Raw genomic sequence first — 25,053 nt, 5'->3', positions numbered from 1 at the left:
TAACTTCTGTTGTTGGTCACTCCAAACAGACCTAACATTTGTGTGAATTAACCTATGTAATGGTTTTGCAAGTCCAACTAAATCTGGATTGAGCACTGAAATTAACTAAGCCGAGAAGACTAAGGGCCTCCCTTTGACATTTCTGGAATTTTTGTATCTTTGACAGCTTGAACATGTTTAGGGGGTGGATCAATACCTTTCTTTTACACAAGATGTAAAAGTCTGAACTGTAGTTAGTTTTATTTAGGGTCAAACTTTTCTCTCTTTATGATGGCAAAAAACCTTTGCAAGCCTCTGATCATGCTCACTGGCAGTATACAATAATATCATCCGGCATATTCTCAGTGCCTTTACCTCCTGAAACGTTTGCCTAATAATGTATTAATAAGTTTCAGAAGCTGAACAAATACCAAACGTAAATCATTTATAATGATAAAGCCCTTTGTAAGTCACAAATGTTGTGATCTCTCTATATTTCTCACTGAGCTTGATGTGACAATACTGAATACAGTCGTGCCATTCGTGTTGTGCAACATTTCATCTAGTGTCGGGATTGGATGTCTTACACTGCACAGCTTCATTAGTTATCTTCATATCTATGCATATCCTTATCTTGCCAAAAAGTTTAGGCACTACAATCACTGGACTAATCCATGAAGTAGAGTGATATTTTTTCGATTATATCCTTTCCTTCTAGTTCATTAATTTTTTCTTCTACTTACTGATGCACACTAAACAGAATCCTGTGGACCGGCTGTGTTATAGGTTTCATCAGTGTGTAGTTTTAATTAATAATCTCTTAATTTACTGACGCCATCAACGTTCAGAATATTTACTCATAATAGCATCAGTATTGGACTCTGTGCCAATGGAAAAATAGTGTTGATAATTCATGCTCGATACACTTTATTTTAGCGCAGTGTCACAGCCTAACAAATGGTTGCAGGTACCTTTAGCTATGAAAAACTCAGCTCTAATCTCTCTACTATCTCCAGGTTTAACAGAAATGTCCACAGTGGATGTTTTCACTATTTGAATCGGAGTTTTACTTCCATGCATATGAAGGTTTTTGTGAGCGGCACTGGATGTGCATAAAATACTTCATTATATGAAATAATTTTGGACACTTTAATTTACAATGTTACAACTTGCACCCGAATCTATAAACGATACCAACTACTAAGCCTACGGTTGAAGTATAGTCTTTGTTCACCTTCTGAAGACTTTATTCCATCACACAAATCATAATCAGTCATATAATTAATCTTTTTCTTATAAGCAGAACAGTTATCCTGTTTACAAAAATTCTTAGTCCTGCACATGGCTACAAAATGCCCTTGAAAATGACGTTCATTTATTAGCCACGTCACAATTGTGAACTACATAATTTGCATAACTACTGTTATAATAACAAACTGGTGGTCTTCCTTTGGCACCAAAGTCTGTTTTATGTATTGGAATTTAATGCAGCCTTGATGAAATGTGCTTATCACTCAAGCTCATGACTTGTACAGTCTCTACCTCTACGTTTTATCCTAGTTGCATGTTGGTCTACTCTATTTGCTGCTCGCCCGATTTCTAACAGCTTTTACAGTTGGGCCTTTTTATATGCAAAAACGGCTCGTTTGGGTTGAGAAAATATTTTACATAGAAGAGCGAACAACGTTTCGACCTTCTTCGGTCATCGTCAGGTTCACAAAGAAAGAGGTAACGGACCGGAAGCTGACCACATGTTTGAAAGGGGTTCTGTAACTGAGTGTCGGAATGTAGAGGGCCTTCTTGTCTCAACAATCTTCTAAGTAAATAGGTAGATTTACACTTACATATAACTTTATCTCTCATCATAACGTCATTTAAATATCCATATTTGCATGATAGAGTTAACTGTTTAAGACAAGTAGCATATATATATATATAACTATCAATATTTTCACACCGTCTTGCTGAATAGTTTGTCGAAACACATACCTTTCAATTGCATTATTCTTTAGCGGATCAGAATTAATGCCCTAATGCTGCCTGGTAGGTAGATATCTCCTGGAAAGAATGTCCAATTACGTGGAGAAGCAAAGCAGTTTTCAGCTCCGCATCCGTTATGCCTCTTGCAGTCAAATAGTAAGTAAACTGCTCTTTCCAGCGTTTGCAATAGTTAAGAAATACTGCTTTAGTTTATGCAGTCCAATGTGGTCATATTTAACATTTTAGACATATTGGAAAGTTGAATCCTATCCTCGTCGCTAAATGTCACATTTTCTCAACAATAACCTTCACACACATACACGCTGTGTACTATTCCAGACTTTGTTTGTTTGTTGTTTTTCTCCAGCTAAATTTACTCTCTATTTGCTTACTACTTGTTAGCATTTAGGTTAGCTTTATCAAACCCCTTTGGGCTTGAGAGGCAACCTGATACAGTCAGAAATAGTTGTTTCTCTTTGCCCCGCATGTGGAATTAGGTGTAATATTTACAGGGCTAGGCATTTACGGATGTAGTTTGACGTTAATTAAGATTTTAACTTATATTAAGATATAAAGAAAAGCTACGAGTGTGAAAACAAGTTGGGAAGGAGAGGAGGCGAAGAAGTCAGTGGATTCGATGATGGAGTTGAGGTAGAAACACGTCTGTCTCTTGATAAACATGGTGTTGACATCAGTCGTGGAGACCTCCACAGACTAAACAGAGAGAGGCAGATCGAGTTACGCTGCGAATGTAACTAAATATATATTTTAAATATAATTTGATTCGTTGAATTCTTACATTCTCACTGAAAAGGTGATATTGAATTTTGATTATTTGAATTAGAGAAAAATAAAAGTGGATTTTGGTTTAGAGTAGAAAGAAATTAGCAAACAAGTAGGATTTAACAAAGACGTTCAGTAAAAATACTCTGACCTTGCCCTGAAAAAAAATGTTGAAGAAAAACAAGAGTTATTAAAATACACTAGCAGGTTAAAAAGTCGATGTTAAGCTCGGTAACTCCAGATTGTGTTAGCAGTGTGTTCAGTGGACTGCACTGATAGATTGGCTTTTGGTACACCTTCTGGGCGAGCTGTAGAAACCCACAGTTGCGCATACCAAGTGTCCGTGGAAGGAAGAATTCGTCATTGAAAGGCTCGTCAGGCTGCTTGAAAGATAGACAAAAACAATGAATGTCGTCGATGGGTTACTCTTCTGTTTAAATTCGTCGGTCATTTATAAGAGACACTTCTTATGGATTTTAAAAATTTGCCCCTGGAAGTTGAGATGTTGTATGAAGTAAGATGATGCCTGTACTGTTTGTTTCTTCAGTGAAGGTTTTTGACTTGTGAAGATTGAATAAATCTGTCTGCAAGATGAGACGATATGGTTTGTTTCAATGTTAGTATTTTTTTGTATAGATCCATGGGTTAAACAGATTCTCTGACATAACAAGTTAGGAAACAGCACAAAAAACAAAACGAAACCACGTTATTAATGTCTTTATTCACTACCAATTATGTAGTACTTTTATTTCTTTCACTATAGTAATAATTTCTTTTCTAACTTTATGAAATTGCTTAAATAAATAGTGATAAACGTGTCGTTGGTTTAGGGGCAAATTTGCCGGTACGTTAAGTCTACTTGAGAATTTTGCGAAATGTTTGTTTAGGACTATCGTTTCATAGAGTATTGGTAGATAAGACTAGAACTCAGCAACATTATTGTTCAAGTAACTTCTGATTAAATAGTATTATTTGACTTTTACTAGTGTAGCATAAGGGTTTCAAAATACGTTATGAAAGTTAGTTATAGACAACAACTTCTGGGAGCACAAAGTGAGTGGTTATCCCGTCGTATAACGTAGTTAAAATCTTACTGAAACTTTTCTGTCTTCTTTTTCGCAACTTTCAAATCCAATCTGTAGCAATTTACGTGAAAATTATAATAAAGGTTACCTAATAGAAACTAAAAGTAAATTATAACATTAAATAAGAACCTTGAGTAATACCTAAAGTATCATTTGTGCTTTTAGAAAACAAATGCTAAAATATTGGCCCGGCATGGCCAGGTGGGTTAAAGCGTTCTACTCGTAATCCGAGGATCGCGAGTTCGAATCTCCGTCGCACCAAACAAGCTCACCCTTTCAGCCATGGTGGTGTTGTAATGTGACAGTCAATCCCACTATTTGTTGGTAAAAGAGTAGCCCAAGAGTTAACGGTGGGTGGTGATGACTAGCTGCCTTCCCTCTAGTTTTACACTACTAAATTAGGGACGGCTAGCTTTGCGCGAAATTCAAAAAATAACAAATAACTGAATTGTAGCTAGAAACACATTCTGTAAAGAAACAAATTCGTTGTTGTTTATAGATAATCTTACTTACTACAAGTATGTCACGTGATTATAATAAAAATGTTTGTTGAAGATAAAAACAACTTAAAGATTGTGGGAGACCCTGTTAACCCTAAAATCCCTCTGTGAAAATAGCAATAATGTTTGTTGGAAGAAAACACTGGGATTGTGGGGTAGACCCTTCTGGGTTCAAAGATTTTATAAGGTAGTTTTGAAATTTTCTTAACTAACTATAGGTTAGTTATGCCACTGTTTATTTAGTTATTTCTTTATGCTACAGTGTGTTTAGTTGTTTCACAACGTTGCAGTTTAGTTGTTTCTTTGTGTTGCAGTGTGTTTAGTTGTTTCTTTGTGTTAGATGTCTTCAACCCAGATAGAAGCTGTAAATAGCACCTCTGTCACACAGCCTTAACACAAGAATGTCAAAAACTTAAAATATTAAGTAAAAATTATTAATGGAACCGCGTCTTGGTGTCTTAGTGTTTAGTTGTCTGTTGGTGTTACAGTATTTCAAGTTTTTCTTTGTACTACAGTGTGTTTCGTTGTTTCTTTATCCCACATTGTGTTTAGTTGTTTCTTTATGCCACTGTTTATTTAGTTGTTTCTTTATGTTACAGTGTGTTTAGTTATTTCACAACGTTGCAGTGTTTAGTTGTTTCTTTATACCAGTGTGTTTAGTTGTTTCTTTGTGTTACAGTGTGTTTAGTTGTTTTTCATGTTACAGTGTTTAGTTGTTTCTTTATGTTGCAGTGTGTTTAGTTGTTTCTTTGTATTACAGCGTGTTTAGTTGTTTCTTTATGCCACTGTTTATTTTGTTGTTTATTTATGTTACAGTGTGTTTAGTTGTTTTACAACGTTGCAGTTTAGTTGTTTCTTTGTGTTACAGTGTGTTTAGTTGTTTCTTTATACCAGAGTGTGTTTAGTTATTTTTTTGTCTTATAGTGTGTTTAGTTGTTTCTTTGTGTTACAGTGTGTTTAGTTATTTCTTTATGTTACAGTCTTTAGTTGTTTCTTTATGTTGCAGTGTGTTTAGTTGTTTCTTTGTATTACAGCGTGTTTAGTTGTTTCTTTGTATTACAGCGTGTTTAGTTGTTTCTTTAAGTTGCAGTGTGTTTAGTTGTTTCTTTATGCCACTGTTTATTTTATTTCTTTATGTTACAGTGTGTTTAGTTGTTTCACAACGTTGCAGTTTAGTTGTTTCTTTGTGTTACAGTATGTTTAGTTGTTTTACAACGTTGCAGTTTAGTTGTTTCTTTGTGTTACAGTGTGTTTAGTTGTTTTACAACGTTGCAGTTTAGTTGTTTCTTTGTGTTACAGTGTGTTTAGTTGTTTCTTTATACCACAGTGTGTTTAGTTGTTTCTTTGTATTACAGCGTATTTAGTTGTTTCTTTGTATTACAGCGTGTTTAGTTGTTTCTTTGCGTTACAGTGTGTTTAATTGTTTATTTACGTTGCAGTGTTTAGTTGTTTCTTTGTGTTACAGTGTGTTTAGTTGTTTCTTTGTGTTACAGTGTTAGTTGTTTCTTTGTGTTGCAGTGTGTTTAGTTGTTTCTTTGTGTTGCAGTGTGTTTAGTTGTTTCTTTGTGTTGCAGTGTGTTTAGTTGTTTCTTTATGTTACAGTGTTTAGTTGTTTCTTTGTGTTACAGCGTGTTTAGTTGTTTCTTTGTGTTTAAGTGTATTTAGGTGTTTCTTTACATTACACTGTGTTTAGTTGTTTCTTTATGTTACAGTGTTTAGTTGTTTCTTTGTGTTACAGCGTGTTTAGTTGTTTCTTTGTGTTTAAGTGTATTTAGGTGTTTCTTTACATTACACTGTGTTTAGTTGTTTCTTTGCGTTACAGCGTGTTTAACTGTTTATTTACGTTGCAGTGTTTAGTTGTTTCTTTGTGTTACAGTGTGTTTAGTTGTTTCTTTGTGTTACAGTGTTTAGTTGTTTCTTTGTGCTACAGCGTGTTTAATTGTTTACTTACGTTGCAGTGTTTAGTTGTTTCTTTATGCCACTGTTTATTTAGTTATTTCTTTATGTTACAGTGTGTTTAGTTGCTTCACAACGTTGCAGTTTAGTTGTTTCTTTGTGTTGCAGTGTGTTTAGTTGTTTCTTTATGTTACAGTGTTTAGTGTTTCTTTGTGTTACAGCGTGTTTAGTTGTTTCTTTGTGTTTAAGTGTATTTAGGTGTTTCTTTACATTACACTGTGTTTAGTTGTTTCTTTGCGTTACAGCGTGTTTAATTGTTTATTTACGTTGCAGTGTTTAGTTGTTTCACAACGTTGCAGTTTAGTTGTTTCTTTGTGTTATAGTGTGTTTAGTTGTTTCTTTATACCACAGTGTGTTTAGTTATTTCTTTGTGTTACAATGTGTTTAATTGTTTCTTTGTGTTTAAGTATATTTAGGTGTTTCTTTACATTACACTGTGTTTAGTTGTTTCTTTCTGTTACAGTGATTTAATTGTTTCTTTGTGTTACAGTGTATTTAGTTGTTTCTTTATGTTACAGTGTGTTACAGTTAGTTGGTTCTTTGTGTTGCAGTGTGTTTAGTTGTTTCTTTGTGTTGCAGTGTGTTTAGTTGTTTCTTTATGTTGCAGTGTGTTCAGTTGTTTCTTTGTGTTGCAGTGTGTTTAGTTGTTTTTTATGCCACAGTGTTTAGTTGTTTCTTTATGTTAAAGAGTGATTAGTTATTTGTTTATTCTTCAACGTATTGGCCACTTTATTAGCTTTCTCTCTCTAGAAACCAGGATTTAGGTTACTGGCGACCTGGGAAGGTCAGGTGTTACTTAGTTCTCTTCTTCCTTCCTATCCTGATGTTATATTTTCTGTTGATTATTAAATGTAATACTACATAAATCGGAGTAGACCGCACTTACTCCGACCTCTTTCAGGGCAGTGTTCGTTTTCTCTACTCCATAACAAGTAGTTCTAATCATCCTGCCATGTTCGTGCCAGTAAACAGAACCAATTGATTGCCTCTGGTGTTTATTCTAAAATCATGGATTATTCAGTTAATTTGTTGCAACTCCGTGGAAACGGTTGCTTGGCTGCTCCCGATGTTGAACTTTCTCCTGGGGTTCATAAATTAATATTCCCAAAGCAAAACTCTACACAGCGGGCTATCCACCTCTGATCCAACGGGTAATATTAGAATTAAATTCATATAAACTATGATAAACCCCCAGTTTTGAAATTACGTGTACGGACTATTTGTAATAAACATAAATTTCTGTTGAAAGTTTGCGATTGGAGTTCCTTCATCTACACCTAAGAATTTATTTAATTTCTAGTTTCTCATGTCTGTTTATATATATATAAACATTAATATTATATGACATATATGTATGTCAGGTTTAACTACACTTCTCTTAACCCTGACATTTCTGTGGTATTGAGTGTAAGTAAAAAATAATAGTTTTAACATTGTACTGTAACTGTAGCTTATCTATTTACCAAGATATCGATGCTGAAACAAAGTCATATTATAATCAAATCTGTCCTTCATTTTAATGTTGTGTAAGACATCTTTGCTTTCTTCACCTTTCTTTGTCACTAGAAATATTACACGTACCTTTCGTGAAGTTTAGTACAGGACAGTCTGAGTAAGTCATGCGAATCTATTTTGAAAGGAGTGGCTTGTTTTAATCAAACTGCATATGACCTTCAGATACGAAAGGCTCTATTTCGGACGTGTTTTTCCCATCTGAAATGACCTTGTACGTGAAAAGAATGAAGAATTCCTTGTGATTTATGTAGGTTAAGTGTGTTTTTGTTGTTGTTTTTTGCCAGATTCTTTAATCGTGTTGGGTTAAGTATTTTACAGAGTTGTTTAGGGTATCGAGTAAAGAAGGAGCTACATATTAAACTTGGTTTTTGATGTGATTTTCTGATCAATCTACGTCACGAAAATTTTATTCAATTTTGGATAAAATCAATTTAACACACAAGACATGCGAATCGCAAAAGGAAAATCTGAGATGCAAAATTTCGGGGTTTGAACTAAAACTAGTAACAACTGAGTGTCACGCCGTCGCTGGAAACAGTACATATCATAACATACTACATGTGAAGTCTTGCATCAATTAGAAGAAGCATTGGAAGATGGGAGATACGGCTTGTTTACAAGAACCAGCTGTCTCTCTGAAGAAAAGGGTAACAATTTACATTAATTTTGTCAAACTTTGATTTCTAGTAAAAACTCATTGCTTGGTTACTAAGTGTTATTGTCTTTCTAATATTGCATGTTGGTTACTAAATGATAGAAGTGATGTTTCTTTTCGTATTGTACCTTCATTATTAAGTGTTAAAATTATTATGTGTTCTAATATTATGCATTGATTAATAACTGTTAATTATGATTGTTCTTATAATACCATATCTTTGTTACGAAATGTTAGCTTTCATTGTTCTTTATAAATTTTTACATTGGTTACTAAAGGTGATAATAGTGACGATCCTTCTAATGTCTAACCTTGGTTAATAAATGTTATCATTCGTTGTTATTCTAATATTGAATCTTGTTTACTAAGTGTTAAAGATAATTGTTCTTTTAATATAGTACCTTGGTTACAAAGTGTTAACATTGGTTGTTCGTGTAATATTTTACCGTAGTTAGTAAGTATCAATAGTGATTATTTTTCTATTATTGTACTTTGGTTACTAAAACATTAACATCGATAGTTCTAATATTCTATCTTCGTTACCAAGTATTAATTGTGATTGTTAGTCAGATATATTTCCTCAGTTTTGGTTTCTAAATTTTGATTATGGTTGATTTTCTAATGTTATCCCTTGGTTATTATTTGATTGTTATTATATTATACTTTGGTTGCTAAGTGTTAAGCGTGATATGTATTCTATATTGTACAATGGTTACAAAGGTTTAACAATTATTATTATTTTAATATTGTATCTTGTTTAGTAAATGTTCACCTGAATAGTTGGTCTAATATCAGACCTCGGCTAGTAAGCATTAAATGTGATTATCCTTCTAATATTATTCCCATGGTTACTAAGTGTTAACAGCGGTATATGTTGTATTGTTTTTCTTTGATTACTAAGTGTTCTAATATTTTAAGTTACTTGCTAAATGTTAACTTTGATTTTTCCTCTGATATTGTACCTTGGTTACTAAGTGTTAATACATGTTTGTTTTCTAATGTTATACGTTAATTACAAAATGTTAACAGTGGTTGCTCTTCTAACATCGCACCTAAGTCACTAGGTATTAACGTCTTCTGATACTGTACCTTAGTTACTAAGTGTTACCTGTGATTTATGACTGAATGTTAACAGTAATGTAACTTCTGTTATCGTGCCTTAGTTACTAACTTCGTGATGAGAGAAGAATCATCATTACTTACTGTGAATCACCCTTTATTTACATCTACATCAAATATCGTGAAGGAAGTGAGGATGTCGACGCCAGTAAGAAAAATATTTATTGTTCTCTTCTTATTTCACAACACACTTTCTCCAGAAGGTAAGAAAGCTATTATTTTAATTTGGAACCAAAGATATTTAAGGCTGGTCGTGATCTAATAGCATGCATGCTTAATGGTGAATCCGAGAGTTCATTGTTCATACATTCACCACAAAATCGAATTGAAACAATATTAAGATCACCTTTTTTGTTTGTTTGTTGAATTTTTCACAAAGCTACATGTGGGCCATCTGCACAAGCTGCTTGCAATTTTTAAGGCAAGAATGAAGATAGATAAACAACATCATTTGTCACTTTTTTCTTTTTTTGTCTGAATACTGATGTTACTTTGACTGTTAGGAATTAAAAAGGTCATCATGTAGTCACACTCATACAGTGGTTAAAAAAATCTACATCCTTTGGTTCTCTTCTTAGAAAGTTCCTTTGTAAATGTGTGTGTGTGTGTAAAATACTAAAGAAAAGTAGAATGAGCTATGATTACGAATGTATTCATTGTGGAGAATATTTTCAAAGTATTCAATTGTGTGATCAGCATCTCCGAACAAATCATTTTGGTGAGTTGTTTTGTTCATGGAGTTGTATTTTATTTAGTAATCATATGAATGAACATTTAAATATTCCCCAGTTACTATACTCTTAAAAAAAAGAAACGCAAAAGGCAAAATATGAAACAAATTGTTAACAAGTTTATTCCGGGTAGTTCTGTATGACATGTGTGAAACTTTGCACATTCACTGCTGAACATCCAAAGTCTGCAAAGGCGAAGTCCACGCTCACTAGGTGAAGTTTAACGTCACTCAACGTCAATAACGAGTATGCCCCCCGTGAGCATCAATAACTGCTTGGCATCTCCTGCCCATGGAAGCGATGAGATGACGAATCACATCCTGTGGAATGGCTGTCCACTCAGCCTGCAAAGCTGCTGCAAGCTGAGGTAGAGTCTGCGGTTGAGGTCCATCTCCTCCCAAAAATGTTCGATGGGGTTTAAATCTGGTGATCTGGAGGGCCAGGGAAGAACGTTGCTGTTGTGGTGTCTCAAGAAGACAGTGGTGAGTCGGGCTGTGTGAGGACGAGCGTTGTCATGTTGAAAAACGTCGTTGACGTTCACCATGATGGGTTGCACACGGGGCCTAAGAATCTCGTCGACGTATCGTTGAGCCGTAAGATTCCCTCGAATGTGCAAAAGGTCTGTTCTGACATTGTAGGCGATGGCAGCCCACATCATGACGCTGCCACCACCAAATCTGTTAACATCTTGCACACAGTTTGCTGCAAAACGTTCACCTCGGCACGGGTCCTTCTATCCTGCCTACGAAGCATAAAACGTGATTAATCGCTGAACCAAACATGCCTCCATCGTCGATGAGGCCATACCCAATGTGCCCGAGTCCACTGCAGCCGTGCTTGACGATATTGCTGGGTGAGGATGACGCCTCTGACTGAACATCGAGGTCGGATTCCTACATCTCGTAGACGGTTGCGTACGGTCTGATCGGTAATCCTACGCAGCCCTGGTATGGTTGAGGCAGTAGACGTCGCAGTGGTGGTCCTATCCCGAAGGTGACGTAACCGGATGTTGCGATCCTGTGCGGGCGTGGTCACACGAGTTCTGCCAGATCGTGGACGGTCACGAGTTGATCCATGTTGTTGGTGACGATTCCATAGCCTTGTGATGTTGCTTGGGTGGACATTCACAGCTCTGGCAACATCTTATCGAGATTCGCCTGCTTCCAAGTGACCAATGGCGTTGTTGCATTGTGCTGCAGTCAGTCTTGGCGTAACTGTATTGCGTGTCGGTGGCTTAACACTGAGCTATGGAAACCGAGAACCCGTCACTTTTATAGGGATTTTGCACATGTTGCACTTGCAGAACATGCAGATCTCTCAAACACATTTATTGGACACGCATGCGTTTTGGCGAAAAATCCGATGTTTTCCTCTGTTTTTAAAGTGCACAACTTTTATTATCATTTTGGTCTGACAATCAGTGCCTTAACACGTGTAACATCACATACTCTGAGCTTGTAACGTTATTACATATATTTCTCTTTAAAATAACAAAAATATCCCTTTTTCGTTTCTTGTTTTGAAGAGTATATTTCACTGGGTCATTGGTATTGTCCAAAATAGGCATAATGTGTGAAATAATAATTAGACACTAGTTTATAAAGTAATTTTACATTTAACACACGTTTGTATAAATATCATAAATGAGAATCAAATAGAACTTTCATTTTGAAGAATTATTCTACACCGACCGGAACCGTTTGTAGGGAACAGTATTGAATAGAAAGTATTCAATAACTGTGCACTTACTGAAATATCCCATCAAACACTGAGGCCCCCTTCGTGGCATAACGTTAAAAAGCGGGTTTTGATACCCGTTGTGGACAAAGCACGGACAGTTCGTTGTGTGTGATGTGCAATGTAGAAAAAAGTTTTACACGTGATAAAATCTGGTCATTTATGACGAGTTGAGACAATGAGCTCATCATTCTCTGTTTATAGAATAACTGTCTGTATGTTTGCGACAGGGTGACGACCTTTGTAATTCCTAACAATCAAAGTGACATCAGCATTCAGATTGTATGCGTGCGATTTCCTAGTAATGATTACATTAAACAGTTTTAATGAATTATGCAATTTCAATCTTCAAGTGATTTTTGTTATTTTAAATAATAGTAAAGTTAAACAGTAAGTCATTAATTTATTAGTTTTAAGTGTAGTAAAGTGAAATAATACAGATATTAAAATATGCAGTATAATGATTTTAACATAATTAAATCTAGACACTGATCATATGTACACTGTGGAAGTACCACAGTTTGCCAATGTTAAAAGTATCATGTGTGTAATGAAATAGTTTCTCTTGGATATTAAATAAGCGTCTGAAACAAACTCTTTAAAATTAAACAGTTTATTTGTTTGTAATTAAGCAAAAAGTTACACAAAGGGCTATGTGTGTTCTGCTCACCACGGGTATGGAAACTCGGATTCTAGTGTTGTAAGTCCACAGACATACCGCTATACCGCTGTGGACAATGAAAGAGTAAAACAGTAAGTTTTAATTATTTCACGACACTGAAATAAACGTCCTCTTAGGACGATTTAAATATAAATGATTAGAAAATGTAATTAACTAATAAATTAGTGTTAAACTTCTTTCTTCAGGACGATTTACATATTAATTGTCAAGAAACATGTAAACTTAATAATTTAGTGTTAAGCGTCCTTTTTCAGAACAATTTACATATAAATGCTCAGGAAATGTAACGAATTAGGAATTAGGGTTTCATACCGACTGTGTTAAATATCATGTTAAGACACATTAAAAGAATTTGTGCTGGCTTCACTGCGTGAAACAATGAAGTAATCGTTTATGATGGAATTACTGCTTTTCTCATTTCATCCTTCGAGATCCAGGGTCAATCCCACTATTCGTTGGTAAAAGAGTGATGGTGATGACTAGCTGCTTTCCCTCTAGTCTTACACTGCTAAATTACAGACGGCTAGCGCAGATAGCTCTTGTGTAGCTTTGCGCGAAATTTAAAATAAACCAAATATATAAGGTCGACATACACATTTAGTGCCCTCTGGTGGTGCGTCTGAAATAATGTCTAAACTATTAAGGTCAGTTGTTCCTTCGCAAGATACTAATATTTTAAACATATTTGATAACGTGATATAATAATATTTTCTATGTTCTCACTCAAATTACTATTTTGTATCATTTAATTTTTTTCAAATACATTTATTATTAAAAATCTTTAGAAGTTAATTACCCCAGCGTTTGGGTGATCGCTTTTTTTTAGCATCTTGTCTCGAACTATTCGAATGTGTAGAGATTTTTGTGAAGAGTTAAAGGAAAAGTTGGTAGTTTATACTATAGATCTTTAACCATTGTGGTGATTGGAGTGGTTCCTTAATGATCTAAGTGTTCATCTTAATGATGAAATCTTATGAAAATTAGTCTTTACTTTTCTTAAAGTCAAAGAAGTAATGTACTACAAGGATTTTTGTGATTTTTTAAAAACTTGTCATAATAGGATGTACTTGTTCAGTTCACGTTAATTACAGAAACTATCGACAATTAAAATTCTGAACCTACGATTATTACACTATGTAACAAAATTTTTACTTTTTCTTGTTCCTGGGAAAAAAAAGTGTTATTTCCCAATTGCTTATGCCTAAAGTAAATGGAAAAGACCTATTTTTTTCTCTTCATACTTTGCTTTTGTGACCTGGGAGCGTATATGTAAATGAAAATGTACAAATTTGCCCGTTTTTACACAGAAAATAAGTTAATTTCTAACTTTCGTTATCCAGGCCACAAAAGCAAAGTTTGAATGGAATAATGGCTATTTTCTGTACTTTTACAACATAAACAATTAAGAAATAACACATACTATCCAGGAACAAAATTTGTGTTACATTAGTAACTCTGTTTGTTTTGTTTTGAATTTTGCACAAAGCTACACGAGAACTATCTGCGCTAGCCATCCCTAATTTAGCAGTGTAAGAATAAAGGAAAGGCAGCTAGTCATCACTACCCACTGCCAACTCTTGGGCTACTCTTTTGCCAACGAATAGGGGGATTGACTGTCACATTACAATGCCTCCACAGCAAAGAGGCGCGAGCATGTGTGATATAACAGGGATTCGAACCCGCGACTATCAGATTGCGATTGGAGTGCCTTTACTAACTTTGTAAATCCGAGATATTACGAAATTTCTTTGACTTAATGTTCTTTAAAGATATCCAAGTTGTATCTACTTGATTTTTTTTCGGTTCCTTAGCTGACCGATGTGGCTACGTAGATAGCCTGGTTCATCTAGAAACGAAAAATGCTAACGATTCTGGCGCAGATAGCCCTCATGTAGCTTTGCACGAAATTGAAAAAACAAAAGCCCACAATTCTGTAGAAACAATTACATTTGTTTGCAGTTTAACCGGTAATATTACACGACGTTGTCTTCCTGATGGTACGTGGTATTAAAGTATTCCGGTGTGTAGTACGTATGGCTCAGGCTCTATGATATTCATGCTAGGAAAGTGGAGTTACGTTGAATTTCCTATCTATATACTAACAAAGTCCCAATTTGTCCCTGAAGAAAAAAGGTCCACTTTTCGAAAACGCTTATGGGATATTTATTCATTTCTATCAAGACTTCTTGAATCTACGTGTTTTTCCAGCATCATGAAAGTCTTAAGTCGGTTAAAGTCTCAGATCGTGACTGAAGTACAGATTGGTAAAAAGTAGGCTTTCTAGTTCTCACTGCAAATTTTGTTGCGTCTCCACTCCGGCACAATACGTGGGAGAGGATAGAGTGAATGAACATAATTTTACGGTTGATCTTTTGATAGAAAGCATCAATATTTCAAAGTTTTCAAACCGTGCAGTAAGAAAACAAGTAATACTCATAATAATGGAAGCATGGCTACCCTTTCGCAGAATCAACCAATCACTTTGTTTCTGTTGTTTTTCTTGGTACAAAAGCTACATAATGGAATATCTGTACTATGTCTACTGCGAGGAATCGAACTCCAGATTTTAGCGTCTTCAATCTAGAAATAAAACAACCATTGCTTAAACTCTAAACTAAAACCTGGTTAAATTAACTAGTCATTTGCCAGTTTTGCCTTTCACTAGTCAACATAACAGAACTATCAACTACACGGGTCAGTTAATGCTATTACGGAGTTACATTATAGTAGTGAACGAGTTCTTATTTGTCACAGATTAATGTACGAATGTCCGTGGTGGGCACAGCACAAATAGCCCAATGTATGACTTTGCCTATAAACACACACACACAAATTAGATACCGTTGAAGACTGTGTGACTTTTTGTTGTACAATTATGGTTACAAAAACCGTTAGATTTTTAAAGCACATTTTTTTGAAAGAAAATCAACAACGATAAGAAGAGATAACTTTATGAAAATTTGCTTGTTTTTATTAATAATTTACCGAAAATAGTAAGAGTAAAATTAATTTCACCAAAGATTAATTTTATCATCCGCAAGTAATTTCTCATTATGTGTATAATACATCGAAATAATTAATTTGATCTTAAGTTTTGTTTCTGTGTTGTGTTTTTTTAATTTTGCACAAAGCTACTCATGGGCTATCTGTGCTAGCCGTCCCTAATTTAGCAGTGTAAGACTAGAGGGAAGGCAGTTATTCATCACCACCTACCGCCAACTCTTGGGTTACTCTTTTACCAACAAATAATGGAATTGATCGTCACATTATAACGCCACCACGGCTGAAAGGGCGAACATATTTGATCGACTGGGATTCGAACCCGCGACCCTCAGATTACGAATTGAACGCCTTGACCCACCTTGCCATGCCAGGCCTGCAGGTTATCAGTCAAGTTTTGTGCGCCTAACAACAGATAACGTGTTTGTTAATATTGTTGTTAGGTGAATAAATGTTTGAGTTATTTCACTAAAGAAAAATATAGTATATGTTTAGTGCACCCGTTTGTTATCGAAGACAAAGATCATGTGGTTAGAGACTCGTTATAAAAACAAGTTTTAGACTTAATATTGCATTTGAAATCCGTAAGGCTAAATTCAGAGAAATGGGAAAAACAAAATCAGTAGTGTTAACTTAATTTTTATCACAAATATTAGACGTATTTATTTTTATTCTTATGCCAGTTGGCGTAGTCGAACTGTAACTTTGAAATTCTTATTATATTACAGTGTGTTTATGTGTTAGAGATAAACTTGCATTTGTCATTGTCCACCTCAACTGACAAATTTTAGTTTTGAACGAAAAGCCTACTTACTAGGCAGTGATTTGTAGGAGACAAAATATAAATTCCATTTTTTGATTGTTTTTCTTTCTTACACGGATTTAATTTACAAACCTTGATAGACTAATAAATAGAAACGAATATTATACAATGTGTAAAAATAAGGTTTTATTAAAACAAAAAAAAAATATCCAATCTTTACTTTCGTATCCCAAAATGGCGGTTTATTCACTTACAGTTAAGATTATATACTGAATAAATGCATGGTAGTTAATCCGTTTCTTTTCACGTTTTTATTTTAGGTATGGCTTTGTCCCCACGGGGTGTTGCTTTGGAGTCTGGTAACACTTCCACCCTCCCCGTAACGCTTTAGATGGGATTTCACATAACTCTTCTTACACCAAGACATGAAGAAAACATACCACGTGCTTTCAGTCGCTATCACAATACCTCTCGCAAGTCAGTATTATAATAACGTCTGCTACTTTTCCTTATCTTCCGCACGCCGTTGTTGTAATGATACTTATTTATTATTTTCTGTACGTGGTTTTTGTAATAGACTTATTTTATCAAGGGAGCATTATCGTTTGTCGTTTTGTGTAGATGAGAAGCGTATAAAGTAATCTTAAGTTTAAATTATCCAAAAGAAACAAAAATAGGTATAAAATAAACCCCATAAAACGGGCTAGATTTTAAAAATGTTCTTATGAGCAGCAGAAAAGAAATAAACGATAAACAAATAAAAAAGATCGGTTTTATTTCTTTATATGATTGTAACATTCAAACACTTTTTTTTCCAAAACAGAAAATAAGCATGTAAATATGTAGTTTTCCCCACCGCGCCATCTGTTGTGTAAACATTACTTTACTTTTTAGTTGTGTGTATTTTTATTAAAATATGAATATAGTTTTGTGACGTAATTGCTTTTATTCTTTTTACATAAGCGAAAACAACATATTTTAGAAATTCTAGATAAACGACTAAACATGAAACTGTGCTATTAATGTAAGTATTATTTAAACGCACGAAAGGATACATTTAAAAATATTTAGATGAGAAACAGATATCAATGTATTGCAGTTTATAATAATGAATATGTAGTGAAAGATATATCTTGTTTTTTTAATTTCATTTTGGACAGACTCGATTCAGCAATTCATCGTCTACGTAATTAGCGTCAAGAACAACAGCTTCTCCTATCAGACATGTTCATCTTTTAAGTGTGTATTTGTAACTGCTCCTTTTTTACCCACAATAAATTATTTTAATGCATTTTATCACCCATTGTAATATTTATATACAGAAACTTATCTTTGTGCTGTAAAATAAGTTAGATTATCAGTACCCGTCGAGAATTGCAAGACCGAGGGGAAATTAATCTAAATCGTCAAGACAGCTTTATTTTTCTGTCAAGGGGGCGTTATTATGTTATAATTAATCACACTACTCATTAGTAATGAGGTTACAAGTTGCCTTCTGTCTAGTCTTTCATTGCTAAATTAGAGACGGCTAGGACAAAGAGTGCTCGTGTCGTTTTGCATGAAATTCAAACTAAATAGTCCAACAGGTTGGTTGGTCATTAGAACGGGTTGCCTTCAGACGTGATAGATGCATTAAATTTAAGAATAAGGGCTAACTTTGAGGTATTTTGGTTTGTTTGTTTTTTGTGTATGGTAGTTTAGTTTAGTGGATAGGATATCGTAGATGAATCGAAAGATCCATTATTGTTCTTTAATGTTACGTTATATTAAGATTACGGACTTACATAGCTAAATTCCGAGGTTCGATTCCTCACCGTGAACAGACGTTATAATATCCACTGAGACTGTCAGGTTATCACTTGTGTTTGGAACATTTTTAAGTATGTTAGTAAATAACGTAGAATTAAAATCCATTACTTACTGTGTGGGGCAGGGCGTGACCTCCTGCCTAACTGATTGTGACAGGATCGATAACTTACCAAAATACAGTAAACACGTTCTTGGCCAGGACTTGAAACTAAAGTTAATGAACAATATATATAAGTAGAAAAATGCGAAGGTGACAAAACAAAATAAATTAGACATTTAGAGAAAAAATCATCTTTTAAAAGCTATTGTAACAATTTATTAACTTGGAGACATTTAGAGCAAACTCTCTTTTTCAAGCTTGTCGGTTATTGAAAATTACCGAAATATTTAGAGAAAAAAAAGAACATACACACACACACGCACGAGTTAATAACTCCAGGTTAATAAGTATTTCAATAAATAAAGGAATTCAGGAAAAAAGGGACGAAAATAAAACAAACTGCACCTGATCTAGTATATTTTAAGTCATACACTAATTGAGTAACTTCGAAAGATTCATTCCATCTCGAAGAATATTTAACAATAATTTTACTGCAGAAGATAAAAGATGCGACCTTAATAATACTAAATCACCTGCTTTAAATGTGTCTGGGCGTCTTTCACGGTTGCAATCTTCTCACTTCTGGACCTTTAAGGTTGGACCTTGCTTTGTGTGTCAGTGTACAGTATCTTGTTTTCTGCTGTTTGTTCACCTAATGTTTGAGGAAGATCTCTCGTCTTGAGTGAAGCATGGACGGTGTGTTACCTGTAAACTAACAAATAGATATTTCTTGGTTTGTACAGTGTTTCCAATACAACTGGTGAAACAATATCCTCGACTATACTTGATGTACTGACTAGACTCAATTTACCGCTGTCAGGATTAAGAGCACAAACTTATGATGGAGCCGCTAACATGAGTGGTGTGTACAGTGGATGCCAGGCAAAAATAAAAGAGAAGCAACCGCCAGCTTTGTTTTTTCACTGCGGAACACACAAGGCTAATTTAATAATGCAACATGCAGTTAAAGCTTGTGAATGTGTTCGAGATTCTATCCAGTGGGTACATGAACTTAGTGTCTTGCTTCAGAGGTCAGGCAAATACAAGACAATCTTTGAAAATATTGTATCGTCAGACAATGGTCCAGTTAAATACATCCGCCCACTGTGTCCGACACGCTGGTTTTGCCGCCTATCTGCAATTACATGTGCTAATGATCACTATAGTGACATTGTTGATTCTTTGTCTGAATTAACAAATGAAAAATCAGATGTAGCAGTGAAAGCACGAGGTCTGCTGGACAGATTTGACAAAGGAAAGAGAGTTTTAGGATTGTTGATGGCTCAGCACCCATTAGCTGCATTAGAAGAACTAAACCGTGCATTCCAAGCAATATCAGCGACAGTATCTAGCATACTTGAAAATCTGCAATGACAGTTGAGCAACTGCGAGTATTGCGAACAGAGGAAAATTACAACAAGATATTTGATGAAGCTGAAAATAGTTAACTTCCCTAGATCTGATGCCTATTGAACTGCCACGCATTCGCAGACTTCCCCAGAAGGATCACAGGTGATGGCTCAGCACATCATTCTGCAACAGCTAGAGATTACTAAATATAAAGTTCACACATCGGGATAATTCTCTTCACTGATGACCAGACATTCTGTGTTCTTAATGTTAATTGAAAGTCCTTTTCTGTTGCTTGCTTCTATCACCATGTTTAGTAGTTTTTTGTAAATTCTTTCGTGAGCTACCAGTCAATTCTACATTATCTGTGTACTTCACATTATTCAGACTATATTTTCCTTTTATGTAGCCTTTCGTGTTTATTTCTCTGAAGACAGCAACAAACCAAATTTAGGTTTGAAAATCTTTCATGTTAAAAAACTAAACAATGGGGGCCGACGGACACTCCGGGATGTTTAGAAATGCTTGTTTCTCTTCACCTTGCGCGATGAAAAGGTTGAAACCAAACGAAATTTTATTGATTTACCGGAGGAGAGTTTGTTTGTTTTAAAATTCTGGCAAAGCTACTTGAGGGTTATCTGTGCTAGCCGTTCTTAAGTTAGCAGTGTAAGACTAGAGGTAAGGCAGCTAGTCATCACCACCAGCTCTTGGACTACTATCTCACTAACGAATAAAGTTAGATTGACCTAACTTTATAGTGCTCCCACGACTGAAAAGGCGAGCATGTTTGGTCGCGACGGGAATTCGAACCCGCGACCCTCCGATTACGAGTCGAGTGCCTTATCCACCTGGCCTTGCCGGGCCCTGGAGGAGGTAGAAACAGACCAAGTACATAGATTCAACTTTGAACAGTTACCAAGAAATAAAATGTGTTTTGTGATTAAAAGAAGATAAAACTTTTATGAAATTAAAATGGTAATTCTCTGAGGATGTCTTCGGTGAGAGAATGCAGATTTGTAGAAGTGTTGAACTGTATTTTCTAATATTATGTGAATCTTTAAACATTTTATTTGTAGTTAGTGTAGATGCAGTAAAAAGAACATCAAGTTACTATGGGCAGCCTTTTGTTGGTGAGTATTTTCTGTGAAATATTTCTTACTTAGTGTAGATGTAGCTACAGGAACACAATATTACTATGGACAGATGTTTGTTTGTTTGTTTTTTGAATTTCGCGCAAAGCTGCTCGAGGGCTATCTGCACTAGCCGTCCCTAATTCAGCAGTGTAAGACTAGAGGGAAGGCAGCTAGTCATCACCGCCCACCGCCAACTCTTGGGCTAACTAGTCTTTTAGCAACGAATAGTGGGATTGACCGTCACATGGTAACGCCCCCACAGCTGAAAGGGCGAGCATGTTTGGTTCGAACCCGCGACCCTCGGATTACAAGTCGAACGCCTTAACACGCTTGGCCATGGACAGACAGTATTTTTGTAAAGCTTTTCTTAGTGTAAATCTAGGTATAGAAACATCTATACTCACTTGTGTGCGTCTTGTGGCCAAAAAAGAGCAGCCTACAGAACACAGTATTATTAAAAGAAGTGATAGCTTAGTGATTTTTCGTTTCTCTATCTCACACTGTGGCAATTCTATGTATCACATATTTTCAGTGGATATGCTCTACTTGGCCCTTACCATACCAAATTTCAAAATATCTCATTAAAAATTACCCGAGAAATAACATCTGCAATTTTCATTGAGTTTCTTTTTCTTTTTTCGCTTCGTACCAAAAATAGGGAAATTTTATTTGGTAGAAAAACAAATTTCATTTCATAGATTTTATTCAAATTCGGTACACTGACAGATATTTATAATCTATAGTTAGATATCTCATTTGGTATAAATTTAAACCACAAGTGCACAGTTATTCAACAAAACTGTTCAAATTTAACGAAAATTTTTGCGCATGCTTACGCAAAATGTCACGTGAGCTATAGATTTAACATTTTTACAATAAGAGTAAAAGTAGACAATTTTAATATTTTTGTCTTTCAGATTAAATACAGCTGATTCGGAACTATATTGCGAAAGAATCCACAGGTACATAAATATTGGTTACACCAAACAAACTGTATTAGCAGCTTCTAGCTCAGGTTTTCAAAGGAACATATGGATGTGTGTGCGTGTTTTCTTATAGCAAAGCCACAGCGGGCTATCTGCTGAGCCCACCGAGGGAAATCGAACCCCTGATTTTAGCGTTGTAAATCCGGAGACATACCGCTGTACTAGCGGGAGGCAACATACGGATGAAGGAACATTATTGATTATTCATTGCCAACTTTTAAAACACATTTACAAAAAAAATTATGAAATTATACTAACGAAAGAAGGTTTAGCGTCAAGTGATATTAGCAATTAGCGTAAATAACGATGTTTGATACAGCTGTACCGATTAGATGGGGGTGATGATAAGAAACTGTTAATCTTAATGTTCACCGTAATATTTAGAAGTTTAAATGTATGTTAATATTAAAGTTACAGTTACGTCGTGTGAGTTTCGAATTTAATCGCATGTTATTGTTTTCACAGCTGTCATTAGTGGAACAGTATCAGTGAGCAGCCTCATTCTTCATCTGTTGTTTTGTTTTCTTGTTATAAAGAGGTAAGTTGCTCTCCCGCCGTTTTCTGGCATGCAAATTCAATTAGTACTAAAACAAATATATCATGTTTCAGCGGTTTTCGTTATCCAATACTTCTAGACTTTGAGTGTTGAGCATTACTAAATCATTTACAAGTATCTTTCGTACGAAAAAGATAAACCTTGTTTTGTTAATCTTCCAAAACTTTAAACTGAACACTATATAAGAATATGACTTTTTTATTATAACGACAATTGTTGATAAAAATTATAGATATTTGGTTATCAAATGAAACAAGCAAGGAGTTCTTGAGTCAGTTCCAAGTCTATTAAACAACGTATTTTTAGTTAATTTGTAACATATAATTCTGCTTTTGTGTTTGTAAAATGGTTGGCTGATTTAATAACCAGTGGATTTACACAACCAGCAAATAACTAGTGTTGTGATAGATTTACACTACGAGAAATAACCAGGGATCTAACTATTACAATGGTTCAAACATTTCTGTGTGCCTTTGACTAAAAATAAAATATATTAAATTGATCAACACATCGTCCTACTCTCATTTCAAAATAGCGCATGCACTGTTTTCTAGTAGATATTTTTATGGTAATTTTTTATAGATTGATTATTCAAGTTTTCATATAAATGGCGTGTTTTTATGCTAGTAAAAGTAAAGCATATTTTGTTTTTGTTTTTTGTAGAAGGAGACGTGGTTTAGGAAAATGTGTTTATCCAGAAAGTTTTGCATCCGTTTCATGTAGGGTTGATACGCAGTCTTCAGCTAGCTGTTTATAGTTAAAACACGAGACTTCGTGTGCTAATCACTTAAATGATCATTCAGTTGAACATCTTATACATTTCTGGAAGAAACATTTTGTAGGACATAATTTACATACTTTTGCTTTCATTTCCTACCAGTCATCAAACTATTGCATCCATGTCTAAGTGGATATTAGCTTTATCTAAATACAGAAAAACAACAAGGTCAGTAGACAACCAACCTAACATGAGTAGAAGAAATAAAACAGACAACTTTAGAGCATGATTTTGATATAATACAAATAAGTGAAACCATGGTTAAATGTACATGATTTTTATAGCAGAATCTTCTTTAAAATACAGAAATGTAGGTTACTTAAGAGAGATATAATACTAATAAAAGTAGGAGTTGCTTTATATGTAAAATACGAGTTACATCCTAACATAACACAATATTTTCAAACAAAATGTGACCTACATGTCCATCTTGGCTGTTTCATCCTCTAAACTATATTAAATTAAAATTTAGAAAACTTACATTCAGCCATTAGCATTGATATACTTATCAAGCTTTTTCTTAAACTCAGATTTACTGCCTCTACAACATCCAAAGGCAGACCATCCCAAAGGCCAACCACCCTATTAGAAAAATAAAACTGTCTCAGCTGAAGATGACTCCTACCCTGCCAAAATTTATATTTATGACCCTAGTCCTACTATTTTCACTGTAAAATATGGAAAAAAGATAATGCAACAACACTATCTATTCCATTTACAATCTCAAAAACTTCAATCACATCGCCCTAACTTTTCTTTTTTACAAGAAAAACAATTTGAGAGATTTCAATTTATCCTCATATTAATAATTACTCTATTCCAGCCACCATTCTAGTAACCCTTCTTTAAAACCTATTCAAATGCACTGCCAAGGAATTACCTATAACCTTCTTATCATCCATATCCTTATCTGATCCTTTGGATTTCCTTTTTTCCTCATCTGCAAAAGCCAAGGGCTGAAATTTGTTGCTCAACAGAATAGGATAATTATAACTCAATTAACTACTTTTTAACCCTAATAGTAATCTTTCTAACTTCCTGAAAGTCATTGCTAACTGATGTATCCCTTGCATGTAAAAGATTAAAGCTCCTCTTAAAATCCTGCTGCCATTTCCCACAGTCTAGATTTTTCTTTATCTGTTTCCTCTAACTAGGATAGCAACCAACTTTTCCAACCCACAAACTTTACATAAATATTGCACATATTCATTACTAGCTTCCTTAAAAGTACATGCCAGTCAAGTTCCCAAATAAAACTCACTCAATGCATCTATTACACCAAACAAACTATAAACACTTAACTCCTAAACACACCTATTTAGATTTTCATCATCACCCACCACCACCATTCTTATACACATAAGTGTATAAATACACTTAACTATTGTATTTATACTTATAGCCTGAAAATAAATACCAAATACCGATAGCCTATTATTAACACTGTTACTGTTATATTATAACCTACCTATATTAATAGGCTGAATTAAAATTAAGGATCTAACTTCACCAAGAGACAATAAACTAGTTTTTAAATTGTATTTACTTAGTAAAACTATGTATTTATCCTGTTTTACAATTTACCTAAGCCTAAAGTACCATTACATGTGCCTATTTTATGTTGTAATAAAATTTATACCACTGATATTGTTTGCTTATATATCTTATTATTGTGTTATTTAACCATAATTACTAAAAAATTATAATATTAATATTAAATAACTTTCATATATATTTAGGAGCCCAAGTTTTCAAAGTCCTCTCTTATCAGTTGCATCTCAAAGTTAATAGCAAAAAGATTGAATACATTTGGGGTAATGTTAGGAGTTATAAAGGAAAGAAAGTTTTAGTGGGAA

At 34.5% G+C, this 25,053-nt stretch overlaps 2 protein-coding genes across 7 annotated transcripts in view; one reads left to right on the top strand and one right to left on the bottom strand.

Annotated features, from left to right (window-relative positions):
• Positions 1-261: 261 nt before the first annotated feature.
• On the top strand, positions 262-24,855 carry LOC143247099 (uncharacterized). 6 transcript variants are annotated; one of them, XR_013026372.1, is made up of 6 exons: positions 2,125-8,445; positions 9,617-9,775; positions 16,806-16,962; positions 17,646-17,724; positions 22,329-22,401; positions 23,083-24,855. XR_013026372.1 is itself a non-coding variant. In XM_076494570.1 (5 exons), exons 3-5 carry the CDS (start codon positions 16,911-16,913, stop codon positions 23,174-23,176), a joined length of 219 nt encoding a protein of 72 aa, XP_076350685.1. In that variant the 5' UTR covers positions 5,484-8,445; positions 9,617-9,775; positions 16,806-16,910; the 3' UTR covers positions 23,177-24,855. The 6 variants fall into 5 exon arrangements, 3 of the variants coding, with proteins under 3 accessions (XP_076350685.1, XP_076350686.1, XP_076350684.1); XR_013026371.1 differs by having other exon boundaries at positions 262-8,445; positions 16,806-17,724; XM_076494570.1 differs by lacking the exon at positions 17,646-17,724 and having other exon boundaries at positions 5,484-8,445.
• The window catches only part of LOC143247096 (laminin subunit beta-1-like), a 146,278-nt gene continuing 140,194 nt past the window's right edge, over positions 18,970-25,053 (bottom strand). The window contains exon 35 of the transcript XR_013026369.1: positions 18,970-19,106. The gene's annotated coding sequence lies outside the window, so the exon portion shown is untranslated. The remainder of the gene's footprint in view (positions 19,107-25,053) is intronic.

The sequence above is a fragment of the Tachypleus tridentatus genome, chromosome 3 (assembly GCF_004210375.1).
Source record: "Tachypleus tridentatus isolate NWPU-2018 chromosome 3, ASM421037v1, whole genome shotgun sequence".
Lineage (NCBI taxonomy): Eukaryota > Metazoa > Arthropoda > Merostomata > Xiphosura > Limulidae > Tachypleus > Tachypleus tridentatus.
The sequence above is the reverse complement of the archived record's forward strand: the minus strand, read 5'-3'. Positions and strand labels throughout refer to the sequence as shown.

Coding starts and splice junctions, on each gene's coding strand:
- LOC143247099 (XM_076494569.1), top strand. CDS start 20,751: ATGCAGATTTGTAGAAGTGTTGAACTGTATTTTCTAATATTATGTGAA. Junction 20,875..22,328: donor CTATGGGCAGCCTTTTGTTG/GTGAGTATTTTC, acceptor TTGTTTTCACAG/CTGTCATTAGTGGAACAGTA. Junction 22,402..23,082: donor TGTTTTCTTGTTATAAAGAG/GTAAGTTGCTCT, acceptor TGTTTTTTGTAG/AAGGAGACGTGGTTTAGGAA.